Source organism: Rattus norvegicus, chromosome 13 (assembly GCF_036323735.1).
Source record: "Rattus norvegicus strain BN/NHsdMcwi chromosome 13, GRCr8, whole genome shotgun sequence".
NCBI lineage: Eukaryota > Metazoa > Chordata > Mammalia > Rodentia > Muridae > Rattus > Rattus norvegicus.
The window spans coordinates 45,385,097-45,409,118 of record NC_086031.1 but is presented as its reverse complement, the minus strand read 5'-3'; the positions used below and the strand labels follow the sequence as shown (position 1 = coordinate 45,409,118).

The 24,022-nt window shown below is 40.7% G+C and overlaps 1 protein-coding gene across 8 annotated transcripts in view; it reads left to right on the top strand.

Annotated features, from left to right (window-relative positions):
• Srgap2 (SLIT-ROBO Rho GTPase activating protein 2) overlaps window positions 1–24,022 on the top strand; it is a 221,139-nt gene that overhangs the window by 110,212 nt on the left and 86,905 nt on the right. For all 8 annotated transcript variants that reach the window (NM_001401376.1, XM_039090884.2, XM_006249783.5 and 5 more), the window contains one exon: window positions 2,091–2,253. In NM_001401376.1, the coding sequence (NP_001388305.1) occupies window positions 2,091–2,253 (163 nt within the window). The remainder of the gene's footprint in view (window positions 1–2,090; window positions 2,254–24,022) is intronic.

Genomic DNA, 24,022 nt, shown 5'->3' with positions numbered 1-24,022 from the left:
ATTAGTGGTTAGTACTTAACATTGGCAATTTTGTCTGAAGAAGAATGGTGGAAGGAGGCAGGGCCAGGCTTAGAACAGTTTCAGCTTGACCTCAAGGGGCTACTGAAGCAGCTTCTTAGATTTGGTTAGGTCAGTGTTTGGTTTGCTGGTGAGGAGTGTCCTGAAGCCCAGTGAGCTGTAATGATATTACTTGTTAATAGCTATTGTTGCAGAAGTGGAAAGCCTCTGAGTTGAGTTCCGAGCTGACAGGTTGCTTGGTAGCCTCCAGCTCTGAATGGTGACAGTGCTCTTCTCAACTCACTACTTTTGTGCAAAGACTCTGAGCAGAGGGAGGAAGAGAAAAGGGCTGAGTTCACAGGTTTGCCTCCTTTCTGTGGCCATGTGCACCTTTTGCGGTTGCAGGCTTGTCCAGTGCCACCATTGCCACTCTGCAGTTGTCACTTAGACAGAAGCTCTCCCGTTTCTTTTTGCTTTACCTCTCCTCAGCTTTCAGATCACCTCTCGACAAGCTGTGAGCTATAAATTAAGCAGCAATGTAAAGTACATGAAAAAGCAAGTCAAGCACATAGCATCCCTTAAGAAGGCACCATAATAGACCCTTTTTTCTCTCCTTAAAGAAACCCAACTTCGGGAGGTATAGCTATCTGTTCAGATTAGAACTGCAGACTGAGCCGGTAACTGATGTGCTTTGGGAATCACATTGTTTGCATTTAAAATGAACATACAGGTTTAGAATTTATGGTCCTACCAAAGCATGAATACTAGGAATACATATATTCAAATCAGGTTACTTTCTTAGTAATATGGGACATGAGATAATGGTTCAGCCAGTGATGTCAAAAACCCCCTTATATGTGTTCCACAGAACTAATTTTTCATGGCACGTATCTTTGTGGACTCCTATAGTGGGCAAACTTGTAGAGGTTTTACTTTGTAGTATTCCAGTGATTTTTATCTCTGATAAATTACTTTTTTAATTTATTTTAGCTATGTATATGTGCATGTATATGGGTTTGTGTACATGAGGGCAGGTGCCCATGGATATGAGAAGAGGGGTGGGATCCCCTGGAACTGGAATTACGCGTGGTTGTGAACTACCTGATGTGGGTGCTGGGAAGTGAAGCTAGGCCCTCTGTAAGAGTGGCAAGTCTCCTAACCACTGAGCCATCTCTGCAGCCCTCCTGTAGAGAAGATCTTAACCTTGTCTCTAACCCTAACGGTAAGCCCAGTGCTCCAAGCTCCAAGTCTGTCTCTAGACTGTGGAGAAAGTCTGATGTGTCCCAGTCAGACAGTACAGAACTGTGTTCTCTGACTTCCTCTTTCTCTTTACTAGTGTGAGAGTTTTAGTTTTCTAATCATGAAAATAGTGGTAATTGTGGATGCTTGAAAGACAAAGAGAGAAAGAGGGAGAGAGGGAGAGAGGGAGAGAGAGAGAGAGAGAGAGAGAGAGAGAGAGAGAGAGAGAGAGATGCTGGAGTTTAACTGAGATAGAATATTTGAAGCTTTTTATCACGTCTTCAGAAATGTTTCTGTCTTCCTCTCACATGTTTCCTTTTCCTCTTCTTGTTCTTTTTTACTCCCCTTTAGGGTTTTTCAAAAAGAAAAAATGTTGTGGTGTAGATGTGCTAGTCACTTTTCTTACTACATTCCTATTGTCAAACAATAACAACAAGAAGCAACAGCCAGGAAGTATTTATTTTGACTCCTGGTTATAGTAGGGCTCATCATGGCAGGAGATGCAAGCAGGGCTATTTGGTTGTGGGAGCATGGGGTTGCTGTTGGCTCTTATCTCAGAGAGACGGTACAAAGTATAACGGCCTGTAGACCTTAAGACTCATTTCCCACAGTGACTCACTTCCTCCTGCTAAACCCAACCTCCCAAAATGGTAGCTGGGGCACAGAAAGTGCAGAAATCTGGGTGCCCAGGGCTGGGGCACATTCAGACCACAGCAGTAGGCTTCAGGGAGGGCACCCTGACTTCTGCTCCGGCTTTGATTATTGTGATTGTTGTGACATGGACTTTAATCATAGCTGCTAGCTCTGCCTGCTTGCTAACACTAATTTTTTTCCTTTGATTTATTTCTCTGTAGGAAGGACCAGAATGTTCTCTCTCCAGTCAACTGCTGGAACCTCCTCTTAAACCAGGTGAAGCGGGAGAGCAGGGATCATACCACCCTGAGTGACATCTACCTGAATAATATAATTCCTCGATTTGTTCAAGTCAGCGAGGACTCAGGAAGACTCTTTAAAAAGGTAAATGGATAGCTGTTCCTAGTCACAAAGGCTCTTGGCTGGAGCAGTGACATGACTTTGTAAATAAAAGAAAGGGTATTTTCTTGACTCACTTAACAGGTTTTCCACTGACCATTCTAGCCCACATATTCTTAAAACAAAAAAATGAAGTGGCAAATGCTTTAACCTTCCTAGACTGAATTGACACTCCCAGAAGACACAGCCAAGCATCCATGGACCAGCAGCACTACCTACCAGCTTTAATATCGATGCTGCTCTGGCAGCTTCCTGTGCGCCTTGAAACCTCTAGGGACTCAGGGCTCTTTAGTGTTGTAACTGGATGTTTTCCTCATCCAGTTCACTTAGTAATTCCTCCATGTTTATATTTTGAACTTAGCTTTCTTTCCAAGTTCTCTCTTAGCCAATTTGGACTCGTGGATTTGGTTACTCTTAGCACGGACACCTCACTGCTTTCTGACGTTTCTTTGTTATCTCAATTTGTTGCATGTAGATTGAGCGATTAGACCAAGGAATACCTAAAAGTAGTTGTCCTAATCTTAAGACATTTTTGTCAAATACTCCTTTTTTGTGTTAGTGTTAGAGCTAGCCTCTTGGGAAGCCAGGAACTCCCCTTTCTTGAGCTCTCTGTGGAGTCGTTCTTTCATGAGGCTTGGTTTTAAGTGACAGCAGACACCTGACTACTGTACATAGTAGCTGTCTTAGTCAGTGTACTGGTGCTGTGAGGAGACTCCATGGCCACAGCAGCTTGCATAAAACAGATCATTTAGCTGGGGCTGGCTTGCAGTTTTAGAGGTTTAATCCATTTTCACCATGGTGGCACACAGGCAGACATGATGCTGGAGAAATAGTTGAAAATTCTACAGCCTAATCCATAGACAGCAGGAAGAGAGGGACACTGGGACTGGCTTGAGCTTTTAAAACCCATACTTCCTCCAATAACGTCACTTCTACTTCCACAAGAATACATCTCCTAATCCCTCTCAAGTACTGCCACTCGCCAATGACCAAGCCTTCAGATCTGTGAGTGTGTGGAGACCTCAACAAGGAGGAGCCAAACTCCATACATACCATGTCTGACTTTCAGTCTTTGACATTCCCCCAGAGAATTTCTAGAAAGTAAATGTCACAGAAATTCACAGAAAGTGAATGTGTGTGTGAGTGTATATATCTATATATAATATAGATAGTATATAATATATATATTCACTGACTTATAGATAACATATCCAGAATTAAAATTAAAGATTAAGTAATCAAAGAGTCTAATAATCAGAATTATCGTTGCTATAGCTTAGCTCTTAATCAGTTTCCTACTTCTTAACATTGGAGAACGTTTCAGATTTAATTAGACTTGAAATTAGTTTAGCATTTCCTCCACTTTCACTGGCTGGCCTGAACAAAGGACTGAGTACTATACTGAGTTCTTAACTGCATCTATGAAGGAGCACTCTGTTTACAGGCAGGGTATTGAGGGTGCAACATCTGAAGAAGAGGAAAGGGTGACTGCCCTTAATGCTCACTGACAGGCTGTTGTGACCCAGTCTAGTCACTGTGTTCTGTGATTAGAGTTTCCTTTGTTTTGGGTTGGGGACACTTTCTATCACCTCATGGTTCCCAGCATCTGCTCTGGCTTACTTATTGTTAATCTGAATTTCTGTGTATCACACATTAATACATGTTTAGTAATATCAAATGGTAATGCATGTTTCCATGATTGAAAACACTTATTTCAGGCTGTGATCTCTTTTGCCTTTTGTGACCTTGACACCTCCTTATCTTAGCCCTGCAAAAGTTAGACTAGAAGTTTCCTCCTTCATTTTCTCTGTCCATTTGAGAACAACACTTCCATGAGAGGTATTTACCTAACTCAATTTCAGACAGTCTCTTGGCTTCCTTTTCTTCCAGCTTTAAGAGTGTATTAGTTCCTTTTCTGCTGCTGTGATAAAATAATACAGCCAAAGGCACCTTACAGAGAGAAGGGATTATTGGGTATATGGTTCCAGAGCAGAAAGAGTCCATCGTGGTAGAGAAGCATAGCATTTAACATCAGGCATGGTGGCAGGAGCAGGAAGCTGAATGCTCACACTCCAATGAAAGTGTTCCAGAGGGTGAACTAGAACTGGAGTGAGACTTTACTCCCAGAGCCTACCCCCATGACCACTTCCTTCCGCAAGGCCTCAGCACCTAAACATCTCAAATAGTGCCACTAGCTGGGGACCAAGTACTCAAATGTCCAAGACTATGAAGAACATTTTCCATTACATCACCACAGACAGGAATAAGCTGAGAGAGATTTGTAACCTCCACATCTCAGAGAAGTCTTTAGTAGCAATAGCCAGATGCCAAAACCACTTGTGTCCTGGCTTCTCCAGTACCCATCTCCATTTCACCAGAGACCTGGGGCATGTCACCTCTAGAGGGAAAAATCCTTCCACTTATGGCATTACTAACCAGGGCCTCTGGGCTGACCTCTATAAACTGTGTTCCTATACTGCTGATAGAAGGAGGAATTCACTCTCAGGATTGTTTATAATACTTTGTAGAAGAAAAACCAACATCTGCTAAGTTTCTAGTTAAGTACATTTTTACAAATGGAGTACACCTACATAACCAGTTCTCTAGTCAGGAATCAGGACAGTTCAGTACTCCAAAAGCCTCATCTTCCTTTCCCAAATTCTGAACCCCTAAGGACAGCCACGTCCCTGATTTCTAACAGCAAACTTTGGTTGTGCTTAGACTCATACTTTGTATGAGTAGAATCATACAGTAGTAAGGACTTTGGGTATGATTTCTCTCGTTGTCTTATAACGATTATAATATTATAATATTGTATAAGCACAGATCATAAGACAGTTTCTCAATTGTCATTACTTGGTTTTAATACATTATTAGTTAGAAATATGAATAGGAGTGTTACATTAAAAAATTCAGTGTTTCTCTAAACCCCAGTTCTCCAGTGTCTTGTTTAGAGTATATTGTACCCGAAGAATTAGAATCCCACTGATAAAGATATAGTAATGAGATATGAGACCAAAGGAATGGCTCTGGGCATCTTTTCTAAGTATGAAGCTTTGTGCTACTTGAATAGTACGGGTGACCTTTCTCATGTTGGATCTGCTGTTAACTTTGAGAAACTGAGCTCAAGACCTGGACTTTTTTTTTTTTTGCTACAGTTCTTTGACGTTAGAGAACAAAGCAACAAATCTCCACAAGGTCAGTTTAGGCTAGAGACCTCCGTGGTATCTTCTGTGCTACACTAGAGGTCTCTTCTGGTTGTTGGGTAACTTCAGTTACATTTTGAAAGGTAAATCTTAGTTCTGGAGGTTGGCAATCATACATGGGGCCTAGGGCTAGCTGATTTGCACAGTAGAAGACTGAGTGTGACGAGGATTGATCCATCATTTCAAAGGTCCTTACTGTGACCAGCTACCAAGAGATAGCAAACTAGAATCCTAGCATAGATAGCATCTTTTGTTTTACCAGTAAATTTGGATCTAGTAGCAAAAAGAAAGCTGATTTCTTCAAAGACATGGGCTTCAGAAAAGGTACTTTTATTCCTGATCTTGCTTGTGTTTTATGTTAGTCCAGGAAAGTTAACAACAAGGATTATAAGGAAAGTCAGCTCTTTGCATCCGCATATGCTGATTGTTGTGCTAATCCTTTTCCATGTCCACCACCCTTGATCCTTTTGATGTACCTGTGGTTACTATCTCTTTAAAGACAGAAAACCGGGGGTTGGGGATTTAGCTCAGTGGTAGAGCGCTTGCCTAGGAAGCGCAAGGCCCTGGGTTCGGTCCCCAGCTCCAAAAAAAAAAGAACCAAAAAAAAAAAAAAAAAAAAGACAGAAAACCGAAGCTCAGAGATGGAAGTAAAGCAAGCACTGAGGCTAGCATTCGGTCAGCCGTCTGGCTCTAGATGCTGCTCTCATCCACAAGCTCTCTCAGGAGGCTGTGACGCATCGTGCGAGGGAGAACCTTATTCTTTGCCATTGAGTCTAGAAAGCCACCTAGAGAGTTGGACTAGTATTCTCTTCTGCACACAAACCTCCTGGAAACATTTACTCTATTGTTTCTCTATCCTGATGTGGGCAAGAAGCTCAGAGTTGTAGTGGAAGAGGAAGCATGTTTTTTTCTCCCCAGGTTCAGAATTGTTAGCAAGAAGGAAAACAAGACCCATTAAATGTGAGGTATGGCCAAAATCTGGTTCATAGTTAATTCAACTAGTTTGGGGTTGTCAATTTGGCTACATAATTGGCCCCTCTATGCACTGAACTCTCTTGAGGGATACTCCCTCTGGCCCTCTGGTTTGTGGTTATACCTACTGGGACATATTATATATTTTGCATGAAGCTGTGTTGGAGATTCCTTTAAGCTAAATATAACATCTGGAAAGTAGCCTTCTGTCTACTGCTAAGAAACAGACCCACTTTGTCCAGGATTCTAGGGAAACTTGAGTCCATTCGGTGTTCCTGACAGCTCCTTCATTTAATGAAAGCTCAATCTGTCCGACCCTTGTTGGAAGCAGTTTGGATAAATATTATTACTACCACCTTCGTTTATTTAATGTGGTGGCTTCAAAAATGGCGACTCTCACCCCCATGTGGAAGAGGAATAATTTTCCCATTTTATCAGTTAAGCCATAACACATTTAGGTATGCTATTCCCCACAAAGGGGAGGACGTTCCTATTGGCTTCCTCCTCTCACCATGCAGATGACACTTAGAGCACCCCTGCTCTGGATTTTTTCAACTCATGTAGCTTAGCCTTTGTCAGATACTCACATTTAAGCTTGGGGGCTGCTCGGTTCAGGCAGTCCCACAGCTCTTGATTGTACCCTTGCTTTTCCAGTTAACTGTACTTCTAATTTAGCTTTACTGCTCTATTTTCCTCTGGCAGAAACTCAGCTCAAATTAAGAAAGCTAGGTCACATTCCCCACAGACTACTAGTTCTCAACTTTGTCTGTGCGTAAGAGTTATTTGGGGAATTTTAAGAAAAATCTTTGTGACCTTGAATTGACAAAAGTATCTCAGAATATTAAAAAGTGTGCACTATAAGAGAAAAAATGTTAAGTCATGAACCTTTTGAAAAGATATTGTAAAGAAAATGGAAAGCCACAGACTGGAGCAAACTATTGCAATGTTCTAACACAATAGCTGAGACTGAATAATTTTTTTCAGAATAAAGGTTTATTTCTCAATAGTTTTGGAGACAGTGCACATGGGGCTTGCCTGGCAAGGCCTCCACACAGTGTCATAACATGGCAAAAGCATGGCATGAGTGATGGGGCAGAGAGAGGAAGGGAGAAGGTGATTTATTGTCATTCTTTTACCAGAAACTCACTCCTGAAATAACTAACCCACTCCCATAATAAAGACATTGATCCACTAACCGAATCACCCCTCTTCATTACTGTATCGAGGATTAAGCGCATGAACTTTTAGGGGCACATCAAATCATAGCAGCATATATCTGACCAAGACTTGTATCAGAATGGAGAATTAAAAACTACACCTCAACCATTAAGAAGACCCACCACCATTTAAATGGGCAAGACTTCTAGTAAACAGTCCTCTAGTAAAGACACATAAGTGACCAGTCAGCATGTGGAAGATGTTCTGCGTCATCCATCACCAGGACATGCTCATTAGAGTAACGAGGACACATGCTAGCAAGTCCCTAAAGTGCCTAAAATGAAAACAATCGACAATACCAAGTGTTGTCCAGTGTGTGTGGACATCTCATGTTGCTTGTGAGAGTGTGAAGTTATAATAATCACTTTGGAAAATAGTTTGACAGCTCCTTAAATATTATATACTCACTGACTTGATGCAGCAGTTCCAGATGTCATTCACTGAAGAGAAATAAAAGCACGTGTGAAGGACTCTGACCAGTGCAGCATGGCTCTGGCAGTCCTTTACCTTCTCCCTGACTGCCGCCCTTCCTAAAACCGTTAGATTAATATTACTAAAGCTAGCCACTGAGTTCTATCTATCTATCTGGCCACTTCCTCCTCTCTAGGCACACTACCAAAGTCTAGCTATCAAAGTACGAATGAAGTCCAGCTCAAAACCCCCTTTAACTCACCCAATTAACACACCCAATTAAAATTAAATACCTCAGCCTAACTAACACAGGGATTTCCCCCTGTACCTTTATACACTGTCATTTTCCAGTGTACCACATCTGTCTCCTCTCTCTCCAGAGGCAGGCCTTTATCCCTCAGGGATAAATACCCCCTTCCCTTGTTCTCTCCCCCCACCTCCCTCATCCTCTATCTACAGTCTGTTTCTTATTCCCTGCCCCCTGTTCCTCTGGGAGAAATAAATCTTTGTGTGAGAACTGGGTCTTGGTTCCGACTGATACTTTTCCTTTCAATATGTTTGCCATCAGTCCTGCACCCGATTATTCCTAGCAGTTTCTGATATAATTAAGTGTCTTATGATGAGGATGCATGCTTGAGTGGCCAGGTGGATGCTAAATGTAGTCAGCAGTGTCCTGATGGGAGGGAGACCACAGACTTCTCTCCAGAAGAAGGCTACGTGATAGAAAATGTTGTGCCACTGGTTTAGAACATGGGAACGGGTCATAAGGTAGGGCTAGATGCTAGAAAACTGAAAGGTACAGATTCTTCCGGGGAGTCACAATGTAGCCCTGCTAGCACAGCAATCTCTTCCCAAGAAAATTACTATGACTGGTCAGATTTTCACTGACACCAAGTATCTTGTCTTAGTTTTCAATTGCTTGATAAATAAAACACCATGACCAATACATGGCAGCATGGGAAGGACTCATTTCCTTTGTAGTCCCATCAACCAGGGAAGTCAAAGCAGGGACCTGGAGGCGGGAACCTACAGATACATAATACAGAGGCCATGAAGGAGTTCTCCTTACTGGCTTTTGTTCTTTATAGCTTACTCGACTGTTTTCATGTACAGTCAGGACCACTGCCTCGACACCACCTACAGTGAGCTGCACCATTCCATATTACAAAACAAATGAAGAAAATATCCCACAGGCTTGTCTATAGGCCACTCTGGTTGGAGGCGTTCTCTCTTGAGGTTCCCTCTTCTCTGACTCTAGCTTTCGTCAAGTTGACATAAAAATTAACTAGTACAGCAAAGAAATAGGGTTGGTAGTAAAAGAGGATAAATGAGATTTAAAGTTTAAAAAAAGCAGTACATGTTACTCCGTGGATGGTAACATGATTTCCCATGTATGCTGAGAGAAGATGATTATTCTATGAGACATGTTCTATAGTGTTATTGTCATAAATAATACTAGAAGAACTGACACATACTTGTATATGTTGATTAATGTCTCTAGCAGGTATAGCTGACCTTCTATGTCCACATTTTCAATTGCAGACTAAAAATATTTGGGGAAAGCAAGCATGTGTATTGCACACAAATAAGATTCTTTTCTTGTCATTTTCCCAAATCATGTAACAACTATTTACCAAGTGTTTGCAGGTGATATAAATCCTCTGGAAATGATTTACAGTATAAAGGAGGTTATGAATGCTTGTATACAAATACTGTGCTACTTCATAAAAGACTTAAGCATCATTGGATTTTGTTATCCTCAGGAGTTCTATAAAGCATTGTCTGAAGATACTAAGGTGTGACTGTGCTATTGATTGAATGGGAAAAGAATGGATCCTAAAGGTTATAGCCCTGTATTCTGTCTCTTTGAGAAAGGATTTAACATACAGATGTCTCTAGAAGAATAGATGAGGGCTTTTATCCCCCAGTCCACCACTCTCCATCACCTGTCCTCCACTGAACTCAGTATCTCTAAGTGACTGAATTTCTTCCTCATTATGACATGGTTACTGACAGCATTTTATGATGCTTTGTAGACAGCTATTTCAATTGTAGTTTATTCTTTTGGGAGAAAAAAAGAATTTGTTGTGATTACTTGAACTTCATTCTCTCATTTCTGATGAAGAGATTGTCTTTGTAGAAACAAATAGGATGTGAAACCGAGATTAAGTGAGTAGAGAATGGAAGGCTGCCAGAGACTTCAAAGGTTTATCTGCTGATAAAAGAGTCAGGTTTGCCACCAAAGCCTACACACAAGGGAGACTGAAGCTAGGGCTGTTCATGGTGTTTTAGCTTTGGTTTCTGTGACACTGAGCAGTATCTGTGCTGTCCCTAGGGGTGTCTCTCTGGGTGGTCCAGGATTATTTTGGACTTAGGTAGCTGCAAGCTTTTGCTTGGGTTAGCTTGTATGTTGCCTTTTGGTTCCATCTCGCTGCTCTTTCTGAAGGATCCCATTGTGCTAGACAGAAAATATTCCAAGGTATAGTGGTACATCGATTTTTAGAATTTTTAGGAAGTATAAGTGAATTTGAAGACGTACAATAAAGGGGGTATGAGGCGTAGATACCAGGAAAACAAGTGTCTAAGAACAACCTTGTAAATTGACCTAAATTAGAAAATCAATAGGTCATTAAATATATTAGTTAATACTTAAACAGTGTTATGCTAGGTACTAGGAACTAGCTCAGGAACCCATTTTAGTAGGAAGGTTTGCCACAGGGATTGTTAAGGGCATTTCATCTCACTTAGAACCCCACAAACTTTGTGTAAGATTGTGGTAAGGGTTAGTACTAACTACTGTTCATTAAATGCCACTCAGTGTAGTAAATGATATTTGCTGTAACCCTTTTGTCTTCTTAGGGAAGAATTTAGTACTTAAAGTTTACATATTTGAAAGCATTTAAGTCAGTGAGTTTTTACAGATACCTCTTTTGTTCCTTTTTAGTCATTAACCCCTTAAGTGCTGGCTTTTGACAAAATAAAAGCATTTGCCTCTTCAACTTTTATGTAAATGAAATCTTCAACTATTCTAAATGTGGTTTTTGTTTTTTTGGGTTTTTTTGTTTTTTTTGTTTTTTGTTTTTGGTTTGTTTGGTTTTTTGTTTTTTTGTTTTGTTTTGTTTTGTTTTTTTGTCTCCTGGTCACTGTCATTTACACAATAGGTGTAATAGAAGTGCTGATCTTCTCTGAAGTTTTAAACTTTGTTAAAAAAGGCAGTACAATTAACCAATTGATTACTTTGAACTTGCGGGGACTTGGCTTTCTGTTTTCCTGTGGTGGATATATTTTGCTTTTATTCTTAGTCCTGGGACAATCTGTATAAGGCCTTTCTTGGGTTTCTATAACAAACACAAGATGTTTATGCCTTTTAACATGGCAGCTTCAAATTCTGTTTCCTGTATCTCCCCTACTGTGGGCAGTTCCTTAGACGGACAGCTCACCCAGTTTGCTTGGAACTGAGCAGCTCCCGAGCCTGGGGTTTACAGGGTTAACTATTCTGCTACTGATGGCATTTCGGTAGGTTCTGCTTTGAAGCTATTATTAGTAATATTGCTATGAATATTACATTGTATTATTTTTTCCTAATGTATATCTGGCAAATTAAAATTCTCATTGTTAAAAATATTCCTATAAGACCAGGAAGAAGTGACACTGAAATTTGAACTCTTGTGCCATTTCCACTACAACATATTGCCACCTTAAGTTTCAGGGTTTACGGTCAGTATCTTTAAGATCAAATTGTTGTACCTGATCACAAGCCAAGCTTACAGGCAATGAATTCACACCAGAGCCTGCTGCTTGCTCTCTCCTCTCAGTCCTTTAATTTCTCTACTGCTTTTCTTCCTCCCCTTTCTTCCTTCCTTCCTTCCTTCCTTCCTTCCTTCCTTCCTTCCTTCCTTCCTCTTTCCTTTGTTTTGTATTCTCTCCCCTTTAGCCCCATGACTAATCTTTAAGTCTTACAGTATTGTTTAGCTTCTGCCTATAGATTGTTCTAAAAGCCTAAATGGAATTTTGTATTTATTATTATTGTTGTTATTGTCATTATTAGTAGTTGTAGAAGAGAGAGACAGAGAGACAGAGAGAGACACTAACTCTCTCTGGAGCCAAGGCTGATCTGATCTGGAACTTGAGATCTTCCTGCCTTGGCCTCACAACTGTTTTGATTATAGGCAGTACTATCATACCCAACTTATTTAAAATGTGTAATATATGTTATATCAATACTTCATGTTAGATTAACACTCCATAAGGCATTCACAATCTAAACCCTCAATTTTGCAGTAATTTTCTCACATGAAATAAAAGAAGATAGATAGATAGATAGATAGATAGATAGATAGATAGATAGATAGATAGATAGGTAACTGTCATAGAAAGGTTGGGTAATGGTTCATCCTTTTATCGAGTAGTTTAAATATCACCTGATAATTACTCATGTTATCATTTACCATCTCTGTGCCTCTTATATTCTGATAAAAGGAGAGGTTACTAGTGAAGCTCACCAGGTGAGCAGGCAGTGGTTGTAAAAGAGTACTAATGGTGTATGCAAGCCAAGTAGGTACCGATTTTATTTTTATTATAAGGTTCACAACACTAATAAAAATAATAATTGTAACTAATACTAAACGAATGCTAGCCATGTCCAGGGACATCGCTACATATTTATCTGTAGCCCATTTAATCAACACAACAGACCTTTGCAATGAGTATTCCTTTTGTCATCTGTGTTTATAGATGAGCATAGGCAGAGGGGTTAGGCAACTGCTTCAAAGTTGTACATCTAGCTGACAGGAGAATGGAGATTCAAGCCTAAGCAGTCAGCATCCCCCAAGTCATTTCTTCGCACCACTATGCTCTGTGTCTAGTGTGCATGGGAGGTAGCAGTCATGTGGCTAAGCCGCAGAACCAGTTCTTGTGCAAGGAATAATGGCCTATGGATCCCACAGACATACATTTGCATGCTATTATCAGGCCAGGCTTTCTACCCTGTTACGCTTCGTGCTCAGCTTGTACACAGAGAGGCAGCACTCTTCCTGCAGAACTAGCTTCTTTTGACTCTCCAGTTTATCTTTGTTAGGAGTTATCTTTTGAAATTCTACCAGCATGTCTGAGCATGATTTTTATTTAAAATGAGAACAAAATGTACAATTTTCCATCTTCTGAAACAGAATCTTCATGTTTTCATTTATATTTTTCTTTGATAATGAAATCTTTCTGATCCCTTATTTTTTCCAGTCAAATCTTCATCCTTTTTTTTTTTTTTTAAATCCCCTCTACCACCCTTTTTTCTATCAGACAGGGTCTCAGTGTATCACCTAGGTTGGTCTTAAACTTCATTTTGAAATAGACGAACTCCTGGGCCTTCGTTGCGTTTGTTTTATTTTCTGTTGTGTGAGTCGTGCATTCAGCTGGAGTCACGTGTGTGAGCTCAGTACTCAGGAGGATGAGCACAGAAAGGTTGCTACAAGTTCAGGGGAGCTGCAACTACATAGTGAGTTAAGGCCAGGCTGAGCTACATAATAAAGCACCGTGGGAAGAATAACAAATAGGAAGTTATAATTATTTGGAATTATTATGAACAATTTGATATATTTTCAAAATTTTCTGTGTTTTGTAGAAATGAGGATTATATGATGTCCGTGTTTTGTACTTTTCATATTTTTTCATCTCTCCTAGTGGACATTTTTTATGTCATCGCATCCTTTCTGTAACTGCAGCATTCTCCTGTCTCCCTCGGTGTCTTCGTGTTCTTTTGGTTCTTATGTCTCTGTTGACTTGACTCTCCACTTGGGTAGTCTTATATATTCAGAAGCAATCTAAATTCTGTTTGACATCTTCAGGGAGTGACTTGTTTTTGAGGTGATTAGGTAGCCTACAGTTGCATTTAGTATTACCCTACTTCCATTTAATGTAAAATAAGAATATATATATATATTTTAATATTTATTTAATGTATATCAGTACACTATAGCTGTCTTCAGATACACCAGAAGAGGGCATCAGATCTCATTACAGATGGTTGTGAGCCACCATGTGGTTGCTGGGAATTGAACTCAGGACCTCAGGAAGAGCAGTTGGTGCTCTTAACCGCTGAGCCATCTCTCCAGCCCAAGAATGTATTTTTACCTTTCTTTTCTTCCTTCATTATTTTCTTTGATCTTAGCTGAGAATGGTCTCAAAGCTTTGCTTAAGTCTGGGCCCTGGATAGCTCAGTATAGTTGTCCCATTGCTGGGTATCAGTTTCTCATTTCACAATGAAGAAAATCACTCACACACTTCCTTGTTCTTGCTCAGCTGTCACTAGAATCAGTAAAACCCTGAGAAGAAATTGCTATATAGAACTTTTAAGGCCAAATGGTATCTGGGTGTGTTTACATAAAATGGTGCAATTGTGTTCCTTCCCCCAGCTGGAGAGGTCTCAACCTCTCTAAGCTAATCTTTTAAACAGTTTTATTATCACATATGTTAGAAAGGAAAGAAAGGAGACAAACTAAGAGATCCAGTATCTAGCTTTAATTTTCTCTTCTCCAAAGTCAAGATAAGCCAGTCCTTGCACCCATGCAAGCATCACATCCTTCCTTGCCCCACCTCTCCCCATGACCTTGTTTTCCTTCTGATTGATGTTCACATTGAGAATGAAGAGTAGAAGAGAGTGGGGGAAAACAGACTCTATATTTTGTCACATTCTCTGAGTTAGTGTAGCATTTCTGGGCCTTAGTGTTCTCAAGGTAAGAAAAAATTCATGGCCTACTTTACCCTTCTTTTGGGGACTCCTTAAAGTAAATAAGTAATTTTAAAAAACATTGCCTTATTTAAATGCAAAAGCACGATTAATCATCACTACTTTGTTCTGTCCAATTCCACAGTATTATGTGACTGTCTACAGTTGCTCAGTGTTCTGACTGGCATAATAAAATTGCAGTAATGATCAAGGTCTTCACTTCTTAACTACATAGATAGGTCACAGGCTTCTAATGGCTACTAAAGACAGCAGTTTAATTAATGGTAGTTTATAATTTGTTGTCTATAGGAACTAAGAAAATAAACAGATTCTTGAAAGTTGAGTCAGGTAAGATCTATTAGTGGGAAAAATAATTGAGCTTTTAATTATCCACTTCCAGGATAATTCCTTATCTGATCTGATAATTCCAGTATCTACCTCCTTATCTGATGGGAATATCTTTTGAATGTTGCCATGCTATCTGATACCAACTTCCTATCATGGTTGTTTTCGTCTATTAGAAATACCGCCCATTAGAATGATCTGACAGCACCAAAGCTGCAAGCAGTGGGAGAACACGTGGGGAGAGCTCAGAGCCTAAGTGTGAGAGCTCTGAGTGGAGTTCAGAGAGTTTGAAGTATACATAGTTAAAGAGAAACATGGGCATGTTAAGTAGAACAGTGAGATCTTGAAGACGCATTTCCTAGTCACATTGGTGTGTAATTCAGGGAGATAATGAAGCTGGGACAATGAGATCGACTAAGAGACAGATCAAGATAACAAGAGATCATAGATGTGCCTGAGAGAGCAGACAGCAGAAGAAGTAAAATTCACTTCATTTAACAGATCCTTATAGTTCAGGTCCTGTGTTCTAAGCACTGAGCTGCCACAAGAAAACAGCAAACGACAAACAGTCCTTGTCTTTGTGGAGCTTGTATTCTATAGGAGAAACACCATCACCATCAGAGTGTGTGTGTGTGTGTGTGTGTGTGTGTGTGTGTGTGTGTGTGTGAGAGAGAGAGAGAGAGAGAGAGAGAGAGAGAGAGAGAGAGAGAGAGAATAAAATGAGGTAAATAGCCCATAGGTCCATAGGTCCTAGAAATGTAGAGTGGCCATGGAAGATCTCACTGCTATTTTGCTATTTGAACTGACTCTCAGAGATAATAAGAATTTTTGCTGTTAAACTGTTTGAGGAAGATATTTCTAGTAGTTAGATATTTCACTTAGACTAAAGGAGAAGTAGAATCAAGGAGAATAGATTTCTGTAAATAAATTCAAGTATGAGAAAATAGATTAAAACAGCATGGTGACCCTGATGACACTGAGAGGCTGTGAGCCTTGGCTTTGAGGATGTATTTTGAAGATGGAGCCAATAGGATCTGCTGCTAAACTGAATGTGGCACAGGAGAAAAAGAAGTTAAAAATGGCGCCCAGCATTTGGCTTGAACAGAGGGAAGTTGGACTTCCTGTTTGTTCATATCCCACATAGGAAAGTATGTGGGACAGCCTTTGTGGGATAGCCACTCCTAATCCAGTCTTGTAATTAGTGAGGCGTCTGAGCGCCAAGAGTGACCGGCCTCCGGTCATTCAGGTAGTGGTAAAGATAGAACCAAATATCCCAGAATGCACCTAATTCTACTTACAGCTCACTCCAGGACTTAATACCACACTTTCTAAGTTTTGTTTCAGATATGGGAAAGGGAAATGTTTGTAAGGACAAAAGCTGGAAGGAATATCTAAAAACAAACTATATAAAATAGACAGTTGAAACCAGAAAGAGTAAAGGCCATTTGAGAGAAGACTGAAAATCTAGCAAAGAGGAGAGAACATGTTAAATGGACAAAAGGAAAGTGGGAACAAGGCTCATGGACTTGAGTGTGAAGGTGACTTGATGCTAGGGACCAGGAAGGGCCCAGGAAGGACAGGTCCTGGACAAATACTTTAGACTGAGTTTGAAATCTTCTGAAACTGGTACGTAGGACAACCCTCCTGCTTTCCTTTTCATGTAAGATAGTAGGTAATGGTGTAGGCCTGAGACTGTTTTGTCGTTGAGCCTGTCAATGGCAAGAATCCCATATTACTGTACTTCAGTGTAGGAACTGAACAGGAATCTTCCTTCTCGCTCACTCTGCCTCCCGAAGATTGTGTGAGGACAATAGGGACACATGAGTATAAAATGACTTTGGAAAATAAATATTATTTAAATAAAGATATCTTTTCTTAGATTTTAATTTTTTTAATTTAAATACCCTGATAGAATAATAGTCTTTACGTTAGCTATCCATTAAACACAGAACACTTGACCAATAAGCTGCATACTCTTTGGAAACAACGTCAAGTGTTCAGCATCACTTTGTTTAAACATTGCTTCAAAACTATGTCTGTTGGATTCGTGTCAGATCTTACCTGGGCTTTGAAAGTTTTGTAGTCATTGTTACCCAACCAAAAGAAAAAAGAAAACAACTTACCCCTGCTCCCTAGCCCTCACCGGCCTTTAAAGCATATATAAACTAAGGCTTTCCATACTGCATTCTGAGCACTAAGTTTCAGAGCTGCAGGCTGGAGCTCAGTGGAGTTTAATACTGTCCATCTAATCCCCTTCACAGAACAGTATATGAAGAGTGGGAATGGAGATGAATTGCACCCTGTTGGCAAAATTAAAGTCATCAGTATATATCCCCTTTGTGGCAGGAAAGATGAAAATGGGTATTGTAATCAGAATAGATTATTTCTGACATACTGGGTGGGCTTACCCACAGGTTAGATTTAAGGATGTGATTTGAGTTTGTTGCCTCTGACCTGATAACTCTAGGCTCTGTGGTCTCACCTCATCCTCCCTCTAGCCCTACATGAAAGCCAGACTGCCACTTTTTCTTAGGCCAAGAATCATACCTTTTCATTTAAGACAAGGATTTTCTGGTGGCACATTCCTCATGAGATAAGTGCGTTCATGTCTTAAGCCAGAGCTTGAAGTATTCCCTTGTTCACTTTCATCCTGAATAAAATAGGTAACTGAAGGGCTTGCCACCTGGTGATTGGTTACATTCGTTTTAGTGAGTCTGCAATACCACACTTGTTCCAGACAATTCTGTCTATGTGCTTCATTGTCTATGTCTGTGGTGTTTTCTGGTTAGGTAGAAATGTGCCTCCGTTATCGCTTACGACTGAACAAGATCTGATCTGCCACTATGTCTCCTATTCTGGTTTTCATGTCATCTCTCAGTAGGACTAGGGGCTGGGGAAATGACCCAGCTGGTAAGAGCACTTGTGGCTCTTGCAGAGGACTCTGGTTTGGTCCTAGCATCCACACGGAGGCTCACAACCATCTGTAACTCCTATCCTGGGAAATCTAATGCCCTCTTCTGGCTGCTAGGAGCACCAAACATGTGTGGTACACATGCATACGTGCAGGCAAAACACTTATACACATAAAATAAAAGCTTTTTCAAAAAATTAGACTCTAAGACTTATTTCTCTAACGTTTGCTGTGGGGTGTGTGTGTGTGTGTGTGTCTGTGTCTGTGTGTGTCTGTGTCTGTGTGTCTGTGTCTGTGTGTTTGTGTGTGTGTGTGTGTTTCTGTCTTGTCTGTCTGTCTTGGGTTTGAACACATAGTCGACATGCACTCTATCTCTGACCTGCGTTCCTAGCTCTGGCCTTTTACAAAGGTTACTTTGAGAAGTTGAGCATTAGACATTAGAAAAGTAAGGAGAGTTAGAAAACCATTGCAGGCGATGAAGTCTGATCTACAGCAGCAAGAGGAATAGAAGAGATGGAAGAGATAGCACATCTCCATTTGCATTAGAAGGAACAGGGTGTTCATTTTTATGCCATAGGCATAAATGTTGGGAAAATACTAAGACAGGAAGACAGATCTTAGTCTCTGTTATCAAGTTTCTAAGTAATTTCTAAGAACTAGAACAGCTGTGTATATTAAACATACTATAAATCTTATTCAGCTCTCAGATCATGGTCCTGTTGTTGAACCTAGAGCTATCTGTAATCCCCACTGAAGATGTGCCACTTGTTAACAGGGTGTGATCAAGTGAGTTGCCTTTCTTCAAAGCCAGAAGCTACTTCTAGTTTCCTTCCTTAAACTTGTACTTCCTAGCTACTAGTATCCTTCTCTTTTAGATTCAGAATCAGTATTGGCTTTCCTTACCCCAAACCTAGATCAGGCTATTATGGCACTATCAGTGGCACAGAAACATTCCTTACTGGCTTTTCTAGAAAGAGAGAGAGAGAGAGAGAGAGAGAGAGAGAGAGAGAGAGAGAGAGAGAGAGAGAGAGAGAGAGAATATATATGAGAATATATAAGAAAGGCTTAGTTTTCACCTTGGGAAGGAACCTGGGAAAGACTACTGTTTACTTTAAGAGGGTGAACATTTGCAGAATAACTTTGTAAGGGAGCTAAAACAATATTTCTGGGTTTTCAGAACTGGAGTTTAAGTTTATGGAACTACTTGAAGACAATTTCTGAATTGTTCTAAGCACATAAGGTTGTTTCTGCCAAGGTCTAAGCTAGGCAGAAAGGAAAGAGAGTTGAGAGAGAATTGAGCTTTTGCTCTAAAAGCCCTCTTGCGTTCAGGAGTCCTTCTGGGCTTCTGAAAATCCCTTGTAGGCGATCTGAAACAGTAGTCCCTTGGATCTATTTCTTCCACTGCTGATTTGAACATACTATATTGCCAAATGGATGATAAAGGAAATGGGCTATAAGTCCCAGGAGAGAGGTCATAACAGTTGGATTTGTGGTCAACAAAGGAATTTCAACACACTTTCAGATCATCTCTTCAGCTGGATCAAGTTCTCCAAGCCTGCCTTGTGCTTTCCTCGAATACTTTTGACCCCTCCTAACCCATTAGACTTGTGCTTCAGACGTTGACTTGATACTCACGAGTCAACTGTGCAAAGTGATGAAGAGCAGTGAAGCTGTTTGAAAGGTAATGCAGAATAGAAAAAGTATGAGGCCAGAGTCAGCCTGGATCGTGACCCAGGGCGCCCCATGGCTGCGTTGTTTATCTTATGGGCTGGATGTCCTACCGCAGTGTTGACCCTATCTTCTCATGTCACCTGCAGACTAAGACATGTTTAAAGAACTTCTGATTAAAATTTGGTTCTAGGGTAAAGCAGCTGAGGTATTCATTCACGGTCTGCGGCTTTAAATGAGTAGATTGAGGCCCAGGGTCAAAGATACCAGGCACAGTTGTGACAAGCTTACCTTTTTTCCTATGCGTTCTAGAAGTGTGATTGTGATTGTGATTTCTTTTTAATTCTGTATTTATTAATTTACTTTCTTTTGATTTGCTTTGGATTTTTGTATAATAAAATATTTCTCAACTTCTTAGGAATATTTGAGAGTAATTTAAATTATGATACAGCCACAGGTATAGTTTACTCCTGCCTCAGTTTATACAGAAGATTGACGTGCTCTGGGTTGGGGATTCTATCCTCAGCTTTTCACATTGCTTACGTCAGCCCCGCATCCCATAGGAATGTGGAGCTGACAGTGCTATCTACAAGCTAAAAGGGCATCTTAACTAAATTGGAGAGGGAGGCATTTAAAAAGAGAGATACAGTGGACTTTTTTTTAAGAACCTCATAGTACCTATAGAGAACGTTCTGGGCAAACGTCTGTGGCTTACAGTGCTGTACATGCTAGAGACCTAGCTCAGGAGCTGTCCATGGGAGTTGATGGATAGAGATGACCAGATGAGAGGCCAGCTAGGCAATGGTCTCCATTTCCAAGTGAGGAACCAGCCTGGCAGGAAAAAGCAGAAATATAGAAAGGCTGTGGTTGCTTTCTTTCTGTCATCACTATGACTAGCAATGATACACAAATTATATATTCTTTTTATTCTCTTTTTTCTAAATACTATTTTTACTAATTCTTCGAGAATTTCTTTTTGTTTTTAAATTGGTTATTTTATTTATTTACATTTCAAATGTTATCACCCCTTCTGGGTTTCCCCTCCTCAAACCCCCTATCTCATCTCCCCTCCCCGCTGCTTTTATACAGGTGCTCCCCCACCGCCCTAGAATTCTCCTACACTGGGGCATCAGGCCTCTACAGGGCCAAGGGCCTCCCCTCCCATTAATGCCAGATAAGGCATTCCTCTGCTACACATGCTACTGGGTCCATCCCTGTGTACTCTTTGGTTGGTGGCTTAGTCCCTGGGAGCTCTGAGGGGTCTGGTTGGTTGATGTTGTAGTTCTTCCTATGCAGTTGCAAACCCCTTCAGCACCTTCAGTCCTTCCCCTAACTCCTCCATTAAGGTCCCCATGCTCAGTTTGATGGTTGACTGTGAGTATCCACATCTGTATTTGTCAGGCTCTCATGGAGTCTCTCAGAAGACAGCTATATCAGGCTCCTATCAGCAAGCTCTTCTTGGCATCAGTAATGGTGTCTGATTTGGTGACTGCAGATGGGTTGGATCCCTAGGTGGGGCAGTCTCTGGATGGCCTTTCCTTCAGTCTCTGCTCCATTCTTTGTCCCTGCATTTCCTTTAGACAGGAGCAATTCTGGGTTAATATTTTTGAGATGGGTGAGTGGCCCCATCCCTCAACCCAGGGACCATGTCTAACCTCTGGATATGGTCTCTACAGGTTCTCTCTCCCCTTTGTTGGGTATTTCAGCCAATGTCATCCCATTTGGGTCTTTGGAGCCTCTTGCTTACCTGGCTCCTGGGACTTTCTAGTGGCCAACCCCAGTTCCCCATCCCCCACTGCTACATACCTCCATTCAATTTCCTGATCCTATGTACAACACCCCCCACTCCTTCTACACCTGATCCTGCCCGCCTCCCTTCCCCTCCCCCTCCTCTCTCTCCCCCAGGTCCCTCCCTCCCTCTACATCCTGTGATGATTTTGTTCCCCCTTCTAAGTAGGACTGAACCATCCACACTTTGGTCTTCCTTCTTGAGCTTTGTATGGTCTGTGAATTGTATCTTGGTTATTCTGAGATTTGGAGCTAATATCTACTTATCAATGAATGCATACCATGTGTGTTCTTTTGTGACTGGGTTACCTCATTCAAGATATTTTCTAGTTCCATCCATTTGCTTGAGAATTTCATGAAGTCATTGTTTTTAATAGCTGAATAGTACTCCATTCTGTAAAATGTACCACATTTTCTGTATTCATTCCTCTGTTGAAGGACATCTGGATTCTTTCCAGCTTAATATTATAAATAAGGCTTCTATGAACATAGTGGAGCCTGTGTTCTTGTTATATGTTGGAGCATCTTTTGGGTATATGCCCAGGAGAGGTATAGCTGGGTCTGTAGGTAGTACTATGTCCAATTTTCTGAGGAACCATCAGACTGATTTCCAGAGTAGTTGTACCAGCTTACAATCCCACCAACAATGGATAGCATCTGCTGTCACCTGAGTTTTTTGATCTTAGCCATTCTGACTGGTGTGAGGTGGAATCTCAGGGTTGTTTTGATTTGCATTTCCCTGATGAATAAAGATGTTGAACATTTCTGTAGGTACTTCTCAGCCATTTGATATTCCTCAGTTGAGAATTCTTTGTTTAGCTCTGTACCCCATTTTTTTTCTTGGTTCTTTTTTTCGGAGCTGGGGACCGAACCCAGGGCCTTGCGCTTCCTAGGTAAGCGCTCTACCACTGAGCTAAATCCCCAGCCCAGTACCCCATTTTTTAATAGGGTTATTTGGTTCTCTGGAGTCTAACTTCTGGAGTTCTTTGTATATATTGGATATTAGCTCTCCATCGGATGTAGGGTTGGTAAAGATCTTTTTCTAATCTGTAGGTTGTCGTTTTGTCCTGTTGACAGTGTCCTTTGCCTTACAGAAGCTTTTCAAAATGAGATCTCATTTGTTTATAGTTGACCTTAGAGCCTGAGCCATTTCTTACAATTTATTTGGATGGTATTCACACTTCCTGGACCCATGCAATATTCACCCTCTCCTTCCTAGTCACCTAACTTTGTGCTTTTTGGGTTTTTAAAATCCCCATCTAATCCAGTTTGTGTTCTTCAGTGACTCTTGGGAGTGGAGCATACTCTGGAGTGTGACCAGAGGTCACCTTTTCATCCAGTAAGGCTTCCTTAAGATGAAAGTGCATATGTGACAAAACAGTATGGATAGTGTGGAAGCTTGTGAGCTCAAATTCCAGTCCTTCACTTAGTAGCCGGACAATTGCTTGATCTTTCTAAGATTTAGCATCTATAAAATGGAGACAGTGATAAAAATTGTTATAATTCAAGGAAAACTGACACTCTCCTTGCAGCTATTAAATACCAACAGTGCCTCGGCTAATGGTGGAAGCTCATACCCATCTAACCTCTCTTCGTGCTGGAATTCTGTCTGCCTTGTGCTTGCAGGGGTCCTGTGCATGCTGTCAGAATCACTGTGCATTCATATGTGCATCTTACCTCTTGTATCTGGAAAGCAGTTTTTCCTTGATGCTATCTATGGCCTCTGTGTTATATTATCTTTCCTCTCCCTTAAAGGTCCTGAGGGAGGGCTGTTATATCATTCTCTTTCTTTGTGTCAAAGTTTATGGAATTTCTTCCCCTTGTTTTCATCCAGTAAAGCTTATTTAAGATTAGAGTACATACATGACAAAATAGTATGGATAGTGTGGAACAGTGTGTGAATTCAATTCCAGTTCTTCACTTCATGGCTGGACAATTGCGTGGCCTTTCTAAGACTTAGCATCTATAAAATGGAGATAGTGATAAAAACTGTTACAACAGTTAAATGAAGTCATGCCCATAAATTAGCACATATTAAACACTGAGTAGAAGGTATAACTATTATTTTTAATTACTAATTGAATAATGAAGTCTAGATCATTCAGAAATGCACAATGATAAAAGGGAGGAAGTATTTGCATGAATAACTCTTATCTAAGCAAGGAAGGTATGAAAAGGGCTCTGTAGATGGCATAGGTAATAGTTGCTGAGGAGTGAAGTCCAAGTAGTAAAAGAAATTTTCATATGTAGCTTGCTTGCTTAATGAAGACACTGAGCCAGTGTATACTAGCAATTAACGCAGGTTGACAGGCTTGACAGCAGGGTCCTTTACCCACTGAGCCATCTCTGCCTGCCCCTCTACCTTGTTTTTCACTACTTCTGGAGCTCAACAGTTCAGCAACACTAGCTGGCTAGCAGGCTCCAAGAATTCTTGTGTCTTTGCTTCCCTAATGCTAGGATTATAAGTGTGCTTCACGCCTGGCCCTGTTTAAGATTTGTTCATATATTTATATT